The following is a 13,505-nucleotide window of genomic DNA, read 5'->3' as shown; positions in this document are numbered from 1 at the left end:
TTACAAAATGTGCATAGGTCATGTACAATTGGTCCTGAAAGCATATCTTATAGCTGCAGAGGTGTACACCATTAGGCAAATTGTCAGTGAATGGATTTAAATATATATATGTGTGTGCGGCTCGATACATTATTTATTGTGGCGAAAAAGGCCACCTTCACATTTCCAAAAAACTGATTTACAGTGTTTACCTGCTGAGCTCTCTGTCACCAGAAGGGGCGTGGTCTACTCTAAAGTATATCTGAGATCCAAAAGGACGAGACAATTTAATGAAGACAGAAACAGCGCCAATAGGGAGGCAGGCTCAGTGCATCCTTTAATTCAGATGGCTACATCCCAGGTCATCAGCATCAGTTGCCAGTGCAACCAAGTGTAATCTCCCAGTCTTCAAGTGTTAAGGTTCAATTAAATTATTGCAAAGATGATGAACAAACTCTGAATTTTAACTGTGTAGGAGTAGGAAATGGTTAACCAATTCAGTTTTTTATATATATAAAAATGTTTCTTGTCCTCATCGCTTAATATTTAAAGATGGTTTCTGGCCCTCATGGTCTTGTGGTCTAAAGACAGGGATTCACAGCTCTTCACAGACGCCTTTCTCTCTCTCCCTTTACAGTTTCCAGCTTCTCTTTCAGTACTGGCCATCTAACCTGTTTCAAGTCTCTCTTCCCTCTCTTTTTCCTTTTGCCAGTCTTGTTCTTGCCAAAAATATTCCACAGTCCTTCAAAGTGCAAACCTTGGACATTGGATAAATTACTCAAAATGAGCCATGAGTGCAATTTGGTTTCTTTAGTGTCGAGATTTTTTTCTCTCTCTCTACAGAGAGCATTGCTAGTCGTTCCCTTAGTTGTCCCTACCTTTTTATTTCCCTGTCAGCTCCAAGGACAGATCTTCAGTGAACATGACTTGCTACAGGTGGTTCGACTAAGGATCCGGCCCTCGTTATCTCGCGGTGAAATTCTAGACTTTGGCATGACCACAAACTCCACCGTAGGCATCTCTCCAGTTTAATCCAACCTAGCGCAGCATTACATTCATTATCGCTTGTTTACTGACATTTCCAAGGTAATTCTGCCAGCTGAGAGGCTGTGCGCTTCACAAGACGGTTAGTTTTGTGTCTAGCGCCTCCTCTGTCTGACTTCCTTCCTTGCTGTGTTGTGTAGGTGAGACGATGGACACATTCAGGTGGTTCTCTTCAATTTTTAAGGCAAGATTGTCAAACCCAGTACTGGATCCCAAAGGCAAGCTGGTTGAGGCGGCCTCTGCACTGCGGGTCGGCGTTGAGCAATACATGATGAATCCCACCATTATGACAGCAAAGGACAGGATATACAGTGCTGAAAACTGATAAAATAAGAAAAGAGAGGAAGTATCAGGGTGCCTGTATAGACAAATGCCTTGCGGCCACAAAAATCACCTTAAAACTCATTTTATTTGCCGTGGCTTTGAACTGAGCAGTAATGCAGGACTTTTATCTGCTTGGCATTTCTACCGTGTTGCCAATTGTTCTAATTTTTAAAGTATTTTTGTTGTACGTTTGTATTTCAGAATTGTTTCAGTGGTGCCTGTTTATATACTTTTTAAAAATTGCCTTTAGCCTGGACACCTCTTTAAATTGCCCGAGGGTGGCGGGAGGCAGAGGTGTAATAATAATCCTAGTATTAATAATCATTTTATTATTTATATGCCACCCATCCGACTGGGCTGCCAGGCTTCCAAAAAAAATAGTAAAACACAACGATGCCACAACATCGCAACACCTTTTCACTTGCACCTTTTCCACTTAACCCAAAAGGCCTGTGAGATTTGGTGGACAGGGAGAGACGGAAAATTATTATCTCTTTACCCATAGCTACATTTACCCCCTTTGCTCCCCTGCTCAAACTTACTGCCCCCCTGACTGTTCATCGCTGATGCAATGACCAGTGTCTGAGCAAGGGAAAGGGAGGGCAGGGAGGGAGGTGGGAAGAGGAAAACAGGGCCTCTATTTTCAACACTTGGCCCAACCCACTGCTCCTTCTAAACAGGGCATAGCCTCCAGGAGATGAGGAACACATCTCCCTTCCCAAGAGGCCCTGTATTCTGTCGATTGCAAAAGACCCTCTTGTTTGTCCAGGTCTTTTGAGAAGCCTGAATGTGGCTGAAGGCCGGCTGTTCCTTGTGTGTTGTGCCATGAATTCTGTGTTTTAAATTATTTTATTGATATTACGTTGCATATTTTCAAGGCTATAATTTGGCTCTTTTCTCTGTATGCTGCTCTGGGCTCGTAAGTGTAGGGTGCAAATATGATCAATTACAGTGGTGCCTCGCAAGACGAAATTAATTCGTTCCGCAAGTCTCTTCGTCTTGCGAGTTTTTCGTCTTGCGATGCACGGTTTTCCATAGGAATGCATTGAAAATCAATTAATGCGTTCCTATGGAAAAAGCCTTCCCCCGACCTCTTCTGGCGGGCGGCATTTTAAAATCGCCCGGGACAGCGGAGGACTTCTCCGCTGTCCGGGGCGATTTAAAAGCCCCTGGGAAGGCAGGCAGGGGGGACAAAGGCTTTCCCGCCCGGCCGCCCGGCTTCGGGACATCGTTCCGATGCCGGGCGGCTGGGGGAGGCTTTCCTGCCCCACCGCCCGGCATCGGGACGATGCCCCGAAGCCGGGCGGGGGGGAGGCTTTCCCGCCCGGCCGCCCGGCTTCGGGACATCGTTCCGATGCCGGGCGGCTGGGGGAGGCGTTCCTGCCCCACCGCCCGGCATCGGGACGATGCCCCGATGCCGGGCGGCTGGGGGAGGCTTTCCTGCCCCACCGCCCGGCATCGGGACGATGCCCCGAAGCCGGGCGGGGGGGGAGGCTTTCCCGCCCGGCCGCCCGGCTTCGGGACATCGTTCCGATGCCGGGCGGCTGGGGGAGGCTTTCCTGCCCCACCGCCCGGCATCGGGACGATGCCCCGAAGCCGGGCGGCTGGGGGAGGCGTTCCTGCCCCACCGCCCGGCATCGGGACGATGCCCCGATGCCGGGCGGCTGGGGGAGGCGTTCCTGCCCCACCGCCCGGCATCGGGAGGATGCCCCGAAGCCGGGCGGCTGGGGGAGGCGTTCCTGCCCCACCGCCCGGCATCGGGACGATGCCCCGAAGCCGGGCGGGGGGGGAGGCTTTCCCGCCCGGCCGCCCGGCTTCGGGACATCGTTCCGATGCCGGGCGGCTGGGGGAGGCTTTCCTGCCCCACCGCCCGGCATCGGGACGATGCCCCGAAGCCGGGCGGCTGGGGGAGGCGTTCCTGCCCCACCGCCCGGCATCGGGACGATGCCCCGATGCCGGGCGGCTGGGGGAGGCGTTCCTGCCCCACCGCCCGGCATCGGGACGATGCCCCGAAGCCGGGCGGGGGGGGGAGGCTTTCCCGCCCGGCCGCCCGGCTTCGGGACATCGTTCCGATGCCGGGCGGCTGGGGGAGGCGTTCCTGCCCCACCGCCCGGCATCGGGACGATGCCCCGAAGCCGGGCGGCTGGGGGAGGCGTTCCTGCCCCACCGCCCGGCATCGGGACGATGCCCCGAAGCCGGGCGGGGGGGGAGGCTTTCCCGCCCGGCCGCCCGGCTTCGGGACATCGTTCCGATGCCGGGCGGCTGGGGGAGGCGTTCCTGCCCCACCGCCCGGCATCGGGACGATGCCCCGAAGCCGGGCGGGGGGGGGAGGCTTTCCCGCCCGGCCGCCCGGCTTCGGGACATCGTTCCGATGCCGGGCGGCTGGGGGAGGCTTTCCTGCCCCACCGCCCGGCATCGGGACGATGCCCCGAAGCCGGGCGGCTGGGGGAGGCGTTCCTGCCCCACCGCCCGGCATCGGGATGATGCCCCGAAGCCGGGCGGGGGGGGAGGCTTCAAAAGCCGTCCGGGGGCTTTTAAATCGCCCCGGACAGTCCCGGGGCGATTTAAAAGCCCCCGGTTAGGCAGGCAGGGGGGGCAAAAGTCTTTGCCCCCCCTGCCTGCCTTCAAAAGCCGTCCGGGATAGCGGGAAGCGCTTCCCTGCTATCCCAGACCGCTTTTAAAATGCTGGCGGTGGGGAGCAAAGCCTTTCGCCCCCGCCGGCCTTCCTGGACCTCTTCTGAAGTCCGGAGGGGGGGGAAGGCTTTGCTCCCCACCGCCAGCATTTAAAAAAAGGTCCCCGAGATTTCCCTATGGGCTTTCGTCTTGCGATGCAAGCCCATAGGGAAAATCTTCTAGCGAAGCGTCGCAAAAACCGAAAAACCCTTTCGTCTTGCGGGTTTTTCGTCTTGCGAGGCATTCGTCTAGCGGGGCACCACTGTATCATCATCATAGCTCCTGGGCGTTATTTTTAAACTAGGGGATACCCCACTGTCAATCTGCTGGTACCAGCCTTTAGCCTTTGCAGAGAAAAGGAGCCATCCTTTGAAGCAAAACTCCACCCGACCTCCTTTTCTCTCTGACTGTAGGAATAAGCACAGCAGAAGCAGCGCCCAGTTATCTGGGACTTCTGAGATAATGGGCAAGGTCTCCATGGCCTATCTGATGTTTCATTGTGTTCTTTTATATTGTGCTGGAAGCCGGCCAGAGTGGCTGGGGCAACCCAGTCAGATGTGAGGAGTGTAAGTAATAAATAATGATGACGATAATAATAATAATAATAAGGAAATGGCTGTAGTAGCACCACTGCACCAAACCCAAAAGATGGAGGTGGCACTTTATCATCATCCCACCATGTTGTATAGCATCTAGCTGGAACCCACCCAAATTAGGGGAGAAGCTAAGGTATCCCTTGCCAAAGTGATCGGCTAATGGCTGCTGCTGGGAGTCCTGGTCTGGAGCCATAACAACTATTCTTCTTTAGAATCCCAGCCATCTATTTACACAGGAGAATGCAATGCGGGGATTGGGAGGGTAGTGCCCTCCTGCGATTTTGGAGTACAGCTCACATCACGGGGGCCCCCACATCTAGGGGGCCACGTTTTCTCCTGCTAAAAGTAAAAAGATGCACTTCAGGAAACCTACACAAATTTATTCCGTGCTCCTGATGAACGCAGCCGTTTAGAATTAAGCCTGTCTCCCTGTCTCCTTAGACCTGGCTTCTGTCTCTTGGTCGTTTTAGAGAGTGACAGAGTGCTGGGAAAGTGCTGAGGACTGGCTCTTGTAGATTTAGATCCCCATCACCGCTACCAGAGGTCACAATCGCCATTTGTGCAGAAGGCCACAATGTGCAAAAACAAAATCCTTTTGCTTTTATTACCGTATTTTTCGCTCTATAAGACGCACCAGACCACAAGATGCACCTAGTTTTTGGAGGAGGAAAACAAGAAAAAAAATATTCTGAATCTCAGAAGCCAGAACAGCAAGAGGGATCGCTGTGCAGTGAAAGCACTAATCCCTCTTGCTGTTCTGGCTTCTGGGATAGCTGCGCAGCCTGCATTCACTCCGTAAAAAGCACACACATTTCCCTTTACTTTTTAGGAGGGAAAAAGTGAATCTTATAGAGCAGAAAATATGGTATGTGTTTTGACTTTGTTTCATTGTGTATTTGCATTTTGCATTTTTATGCTGTGAACGTCCCTGAGATATTGGCGGGGGGGGGGGGAGGACGGTATTCAAATTTAATAAACAAATGAATAAAACAATCCTGTGTGCAGCAGGGTTGCTAAAGAGCTATAAGGAACACCTAATGCATATCAGTCACACATGTCGGTTCACTGCTCACTGAGGACTTGCCTGCTAGAATGAACCCATCATTCAATAAATAGAAAGCTATCCTTATACCACTGGTCAATCTAGCTCAGTATTGTTGACAGTGGCCTCCTGGATGTTTCAGACTCATAGCTGTCAACTTACAGATTTGAAAATAAGGGACCAGCAGCCTCGAAAATAAGGAATCAGCAGCCAAAATAAGGGATCAACAATTACTTTGATAAAATACATATTTTGTTGCGTGCAAATGGCTTTAGATACCTATTAGGTCCATAAATTACCATATAGCATATATTCAACACAAAAAAACAGCAACAATTTGTTGTTGACAAAGGACAGCCGGACATAGAAAGGGCCCCATTACCTTCAGTAGCTTATTTAAGGGACATCATCAATAAGGGACAGCAGTGGGACATGGCACTGGGATAAGCGACTGTCCCGCCAAATAAGGGACGTTTGCCAGCTATGTTCAGACTACAGTTTGTATCTGCTCCAGCCACCATGGCCATGATTAGGGAAGATGGGAGTTGTACCCCAAAACATCTGGGGGCACCAGCTGGGAAAGGCTGGTCTGTGCTACCAGGCAGCCTGCTCTCCAGGGTTTGTGGCACAAGCCTTCCCAGCCCTCCCTGAAAATGTTGGGGTCTGAACCTGGGACCTTATGCATACAAAGCATGCGCTAGCCAGGCAGAGGCATGAAAATTCATCAGCATCATAGAATCACAGAGTTGGAAGGGACAAAGAAAGTCATTTGTTCCAAACCCCTGAAATGCAGGAAATCTTTTTGCCCAGCGTGGGGCTCAAACCAGCAACCCTGAGATTAAGAGTCTCATGCTCAACTGACTGAGCTATCCTGCGGGCCGATGGGCAGGTGACTGACTGAAGCTTTAGAAGTGTGGAAAGTATGCCCTAATCCTCACAGAAACTTATTGGTCTTAGAAGCAAAGGCTGCTACTGGCTGACTTGGCCAGGTCTGAATGTTCCGACACTAATTAACTTAATGCGTTTCCCATGGATTCGCTTATTTCAGAAGGGTTTGCCTTTGCAATTCCATCAAGCAGCTCAGTCCGTGAAGTCAGGGAGGAAAGAGCATGTTAACCATATTGCATGCAATTATTAACCTACATACGCAGCAGACCCAAGTATAATTAACTTTCATCCTGTGATAGATAATTGCATGGTGCACTTTGTCCCCAAATTCACATCTATAGCAAGACTATTAGGGCCAATTAAAGTCATGCCTGCATGTGCGTGCCACAATTCTGTAAGAGTGCTGAAGGAAAATGCCATTGTGATATTGAGCACAAAATTCTGCCCCAAAAGTACAGTGTGTGTGTTGTTTTAGAAGCAAGTTCCTAGACCTCATATCTGCAACGATATACTTCAAATAAGTGGGCAATGCCTATTGATATAACAAACTGAGGTCCAGCGCCGAGGGCCTACTGGCGGTTCCCTCGCTGCGAGAAGCCAAGTTACAGGGAACCAGATAGAGGGCCTTCTCGGTAGTGGCGCCCGCCCTGTGGAACGCCCTCCCACCAGATGTCAAAGAGAAAAGTAACCACCAAATTTTTAGAAGACATCTGGAGGCAGCCCTGTTTAGGGAAGCTTTTAATGTTTAATAGGTTATTGTATTTTAGTTTTTTGTTGGAAGCTTCCCAGAGTGGCTGGGGAAACCCAGCCAGATGGGTGGGGTATAAATAATAAATTATTATTATTATTATTATTATTATTAGCCAGAGGAGGCACGAGACAAGGTTTCTGTGTTCTGCAAAGATCCTAGTCACTCCCCTCAACTACCACCACCAGGCAAAACAATGCAGATGGCCAGATAAATTATGCAAAGTTAGAGAAATAATGCCAATTGATACCTGTGACAGAATTTTGCTGGGGTAGGTGCAGAATGTTAATTATTTTTAGCACAGAGCACGGACAGCCCTAGTTTAGATGCTAAGCCACAGCAATAATTCTTGAACATAGCTTAGCCCCAAATGTCATTGATCTGAAAAACTTGCTCACCTTGTAGTCGAAGAGAAAGAGCCCGAAGAAGAGGCTGTAGAGGTCAGCGGTCAGAATGCCCAAGTTGACGGATGTGGCGCTGGTTACTTTGATCACGACTGGCATGAAGCTGTACAGTCCGAACATGCACAGTGCAAAGGCCAGGAAGAGCAGCACTGCAAGGCAAGGGCTTAACATTTAAGGCACCAAATGCTGCTAATAGCATGAAAGAGGAGGACAGTGTATTCTCAGGAGCATTAAACCAGTGCAGCTACAGTGAGATAAGAAGATAAGAGAGGAGCTCTCCATGGTTGGACCAAAGGCTGAACTATGCCAGCACCCCATGCATGGCCTAGATGCCTGCTATGGGAAGCCCCAACACAGAAATTAAGAAATTAAGAAAGTGTTGGTCTCCACCCCCATCATTCAGCCCAGACACTGAGGTCCAGCTCCGAGGGCCTTCTGGCGGTTCCCTCCCTGCGAGAAGTGAGGTTACAGGGAACCAGGCAGAGGGCTTTCTTGGTTGTGGCACCCACCCTGTGGAACACCCTCCCATCATTCGTCAAGGAAATGAACTACTATTTGACTTTTAGAAGACATCTGAAGGCAGCTCTGTTTAGGGAAGTTTTTAACGTTTCATCTTTTATTGTATTTTTAATATTTTGTTGGAAGCCGCCCAGAGTGGCTGGGGAAACCCAGCCAGATGGGCAGGGTATAAAGAATAAATAAATAACAACAACAACAACAACAACAACAACAACAACAACAATAATTAGCAATAGTTCCCTTCCACTCTTGTTATTATTTGGCAACTACTATTCAGAGAGGTACATTGGCTCTGAATCTCCAAGTTCCGGGCAGGCCATTGTGACAAATAGCCACTGATACACTAAACCTCTCTGAACCGTGCTCTCTTTATGTCTGTTGTGTCAATCAAACTGGCAGGGTCACTCTATGTTCTAGGATTAAGGGACAAGGAATGGGGAGGTTACCTCTATCCAGTTCCTCCAAACATGATTTTATACGTGCATCATGATTCCTTATCCCACACCCCAAGTTGCCGATTTCCCTAACCAAAAATGCTCCTTACAAGACACCCACACAGCTTTTGGAAGTGAATAGGAGAACCTGGGGCCTCTTTTACTAATTACAAGTATCGCCCTATTAGGGATTGACCAGGGTCTGAGCAGCTTTCCAGGAGCAGCATGGAGTCCCAGCCCCACAGCTACGTGCAAAGTAATTGCAAGGTTATTTGCTTCGGTTTTTCAGAGCACACATACCGACTTTCCAGTTCCACTGAATAGAAGCAATGTCTTTATGTTCCACAATGGCTCTACAGGGAAGGTGGGAGAAGGGGGAGGAAAGAAAAACACCAGCATTAAAATATGGAGGTGTGGTTTTCATAATGATCAACAGTTAATTATAACAGGCATTTAGGTTATGGATCAACCCTATGAAGGCTTTCTTTGAAGCAAGCCCCCCTGAATTAGGGAGACTTACTCCTAAGGCAGTGGGCATTGGATTACAGCCTCTGTGGACAACACACACAAGAGTAAACTTCTGGCACCTTAAATGATGAAGAGGTTTGTTACGGTACAGGTGAGCTGCAACACAATGTTGCTGCTTGTTTGTTATTTCAGCAATTCCATTCCATTCCCCTAGGCCAAGCGTCAGAATTTCATGGCTACTGACCATACTGGACTGATTTGGGGCTTCTTCCCACTTTGGGTTTTTCCCCCTAATGGTTTTTGGTACTTCTGCAAATCTCTGGGTTGCCCCAAGCCCACTGATATCTCCCTCTTATGTATGGGTGACACCATCTGGGCTACACAAGTAATGACTTAAATGAGAGGAAATGTGCCACCTGAAACTGTGTTGACCGAAGCCCACTTTATTGGCTATTTATTTTATTAAAATTATTATATTCCACCTTTCGTCTGCTTGGTGGAGCCGCAGAAGCAGCTCATAAACTTCAGTAAAACAATCAAAAGATGGCATAATAATCCAAAAAACCCACATTAGCAATCCAAGAAATGCTGAAACAGGCTGAATCTGAAGGGCCAGTGCTGATCTCCAGGCAGGGACCAGCAGTATTAGGACCCTGCCAAGAATATCTTCAGGATTTTAATATAAAATAGCCCCAAGGCTGCAATCAGCGCACAGGCCTATTGCCACTTGTTTCTAGCGACTGCAGTGTTTGGCTAATCAAGAAGCAGAGTTTAATAATTGAAACATGTTTTTTCTTGTTGATCCATTAACAACAACCAGGTCATATTTGGCCTTAGTTAACTCTGTGGGATTAAAATGGTAATTGAATCACTCCCTTGGGAGAATCAATAGTGCCTCATTCAAAGGCATGTTTGCATAATATTCTTCTTGGCTGGAACTAATTCATCATCCGCTGTAGATAAACACTTATTTTTTTAAAGGTGCATTTAATTAAGTCTAGATGGTTATACAAAATGGGATCTGCAGCAGAATATTGCAGTGTCACAGAATGGCAAAGTTGGAAGGGGCCACCAGGATCATCTAGTCCAACTGCAATTGCAATGAAGAAATATTTAGCCCAACATGGGGCTCAAACCCACGATCCTGAGATTAAGGGTCTCATGCTCTACCAACTGAGCTATCTCAGTGTGTGGATTTCTCCTGTCCAGTTAAAGCAGTGACGCCTTCTTCCAGGAAACTCAATTTCATTCCACTCAAATTTTCCATCCCGTTTCCACCCCCACCACTATCAGTTAGCAAACTGTGCCCACTGAGCGTGCTTGGTCTTCACTGGATATTTTTGGGGAGGGGGGAAGGGTTTCCATTCCTATGTATTTATGCAAACCTTGGTCCTTCCTAGAGCCTATAATACTGCCCTCTCGTGCATGGATGGTGCATTTTCGGCTACATAAGGATCCATACTTGTAGAATGAGTTCACCATCAGCATATAGGATTACTTTAAGAAACACAATTAAGGGCCCTTTGCCAACTCTCAACACCGTAGCTTCAAGTTTCACTGGAAAGATGCATTTCCAAAATAGGGTGGCCACTTTTTCTACGGACAATGGTGCCTTTCAACACTACTATAATGGGCAGAAGTCAGTCGGGTGAACTGATCTCAGCATGGAGAGATGAAGCTGATCTCAGCATGGGAAGAAGTGTTGGGTTTGTGCTCACCGCTCAACTGTAAAAGATGCAAAAACTCTTGTCTCTAAAAAGATGGCAACGTGACCCAGAAAAACAAGATCCCGGCCCAGAAATGATTAATCCCAAGATTGTCTTTAATCCTACATCTAGTTCATTGAAAGTCAAGGAGATAATTTGCATGAATAATCATTTACAGGATTTGGAATTTCAAGGGACAGCATGGACAGCACGTAAGCCACAAAACGAAAGTTAAAGACACACCAGGTACGAGAAGAACAAATCAGGTAAATACTTTGATGCCTAAGGGTGCAGGTCACAACCCAGAGATCCCAACCTATAACTTTATGTTATTTTTGATACAGAAGATAGAAGAGGTAAGCAAATGAAAGAGATGGTGGAGCAAGGCGGGGAGATGAGTAAGAGAAGTGATGTCTGCCTAGTCTCCCAATTTGGGAGAAAATTGAAATGTAAAGGACCTCTCCAGGTTGCATCCTGGCAACCCCACAAGACGCCTTTGCTCTTGAACAGGTTAATGGCAATGCTAGCAATGGATTACTAATAACACACCCACCAATTCATGGAAAGGAAGAAATCATTCTGTGATGCAGAAGGTTTTTTGTTTTCTTAATTAGAATTAAAGTACGTATAATAGATCCTTACAGCTGCAGACCGCTGATAATAGTCCCAAACAAGCCCACCATTCCTAGAAACTCCACTCTGCTCAGATTTTTCACAATGTATTCCTCACTCACATTCGAAATGGCATATAAGGAAGCACCAAGGAGGACTAAGACATCGCCGATCACCACGTCGGTACCTGCACAGAAAATATAAATTGACACGCACAAAAAGAGGGAGGCTGCTGTAAAATCCAACTTGCAGGCATTTTTAATGGCAAAATCAGGTATAAGCACACAGATCATTTTTCCAACGGTTTATTCTTTCCTCCAAGGAACTCAAGGTCTCCTCCTCCATTTTCTATATTCACAACAATGCCATGAGGTAGCTTAGGCTGAGAGTGAGCGATTGTGACCACCCTGTGAGCGTCATGGCTAAATCGGTATTTGAACCCTGGTCTCCCAGGTCCTAGTCCAATGGTCTAACTACTACACCACATTGGCAACTACTGAAGTATTTAAAAAAGTGTGTCGGGTACTTGCCACAGAATCTATTTTCTCTTTCAGCTCAGAAGACATGACTGTGTTTGGACATCATGATAAACCATAGTTCATAAACCATAGTTTATCATGGTTAAAAAAAAAACCTGCCACAAGGAGATAAGAAGTTTCTTTGTTTTATCCAATGCTGTCGTTCTGCTTGAGCAACAGCAGACTTCTACTTGTGCAATGGAGCATCCTCCTCCTTTCTGCAGCCTCCACACACCATCAAAATCTGCTCCAACGGGGGGGGGGGCGGGGCGGGGAGGAGGGCTGGAGCAGATTTGGGGTGGGGAGAAGAAGTCCCACTGCTCTGGTGGAACTCTAGGCACATACACTGAATACAACTCCCTACTTCCAATTAACGCCCACATTTGTGTCCGAACTATTATTATTATTATTATTATTATTATTATTATTATTATTAATTTAATTTCTATACCGCCCTATACCCAAAGGTCTCACTGTGAAGAACTCTACACTGTGGTTAATTATATATCATGGTTTGTAGTCAGCCTGCTTCAAACAAGTCTTCGTCTGCTGCTGATCATCAGATCTTTGGGAAAATCCGAATTCTAAACAAAACCTTCTTTTCTGAAACATAGTTTTGTGGAATGTTTAAGTACTGTATTGGTCTGCATATAGACTGGACTCCATCCACCCCACCCCAAACCTGGCTTGGGGTGTAAGCCTATGTTTACGCTTAATTGTGGGTCAGGATATCTTGTTTTGCTGCCTTTGAAAAAGATCTCTGTTTCACGGTGCGGCCTGCATTTGGGGGCAACTTATTTTCAGACCAATATGTACTACCTGTTAGTTGGGCACTTTAGGAAACCAAGCAAAATGTAGTTAAGGGAAGAACAAGACCTTAAGTTCCCCCCTCTTACATTAACAGCCTAATTTAGCCCTTTTGTAAAAAAAATCAATACATCGATCTCTGTAAGTTCTCAGTAAATTCCTAAATGGATGCTAAGAGTATGACAGACCCTTTTTTGGTTTGCTTTTGGAGGCCCCGGGATTTAGAACTGTTTTACTAGCTGTAACATGATCCAGTTGTGGCATCTTGCTCAATATCAAATCAATGCTAAAAAAACACTGCTCTTATTAGAGACGCAAGCTTTTTCACCCTGGCAGGGCTCCTGTTGCTTTAGGCAGCAGAATTTAATGCAAGTTTTTCCTATTGGCATGGCTGGGTTGTGGATTTCTGCCTCTCACACTGCTGGAGATTTGCCAGGAAACTCTGGGCCTTTCTGAGCAGAATGGCTTCAAATCTAGGATAGACTCTCCAACTGGAGCAAACCTGTAGAGCCTGAATAGCAGGTGAGAAAGATCTGACAGAGATCATTGCTAGATTGCAGGTACTGTGGTTGAGAGGAAGCCTTCTCCCAAATCCATAAAAGGAGAAGCCATCATTATGAAAGCATGCTCAGTACATTTCCATTCAACAAGGAAATACCGTATTTTTCGCTTGTGGTCTGCACCAGACCACAAGACGCACCTAGTTTTTGGAGGAGGAAAACAAGAAAAAAAATATTCTGAAT

General features: G+C 47.5%; 1 protein-coding gene across 1 annotated transcript in view; it reads right to left on the bottom strand.

Annotated features, from left to right (window-relative positions):
* Window positions 1–291: 291 nt before the first annotated feature.
* SLC35F2 (solute carrier family 35 member F2) overlaps window positions 292–13,505 on the bottom strand; it is a 29,240-nt gene continuing 16,026 nt past the window's right edge. Inside the window, exons 5-8 of the mRNA XM_081909988.1 lie at window positions 11,468–11,624; window positions 8,952–9,004; window positions 7,693–7,847; window positions 292–1,344 (exon numbers count right to left, since the gene is read on the bottom strand). Coding sequence (XP_081766114.1) covers window positions 1,096–1,344; window positions 7,693–7,847; window positions 8,952–9,004; window positions 11,468–11,624 — 614 coding nt within the window. The 3' untranslated portion in view covers window positions 292–1,095. The remainder of the gene's footprint in view (window positions 1,345–7,692; window positions 7,848–8,951; window positions 9,005–11,467; window positions 11,625–13,505) is intronic.

Source organism: Podarcis melisellensis, assembly GCF_964234715.1.
Source record: "Podarcis melisellensis genome assembly, chromosome: 4".
NCBI lineage: Eukaryota > Metazoa > Chordata > Lepidosauria > Squamata > Lacertidae > Podarcis > Podarcis melisellensis.
This window is presented reverse-complemented; position numbering and strand designations above follow the sequence as displayed.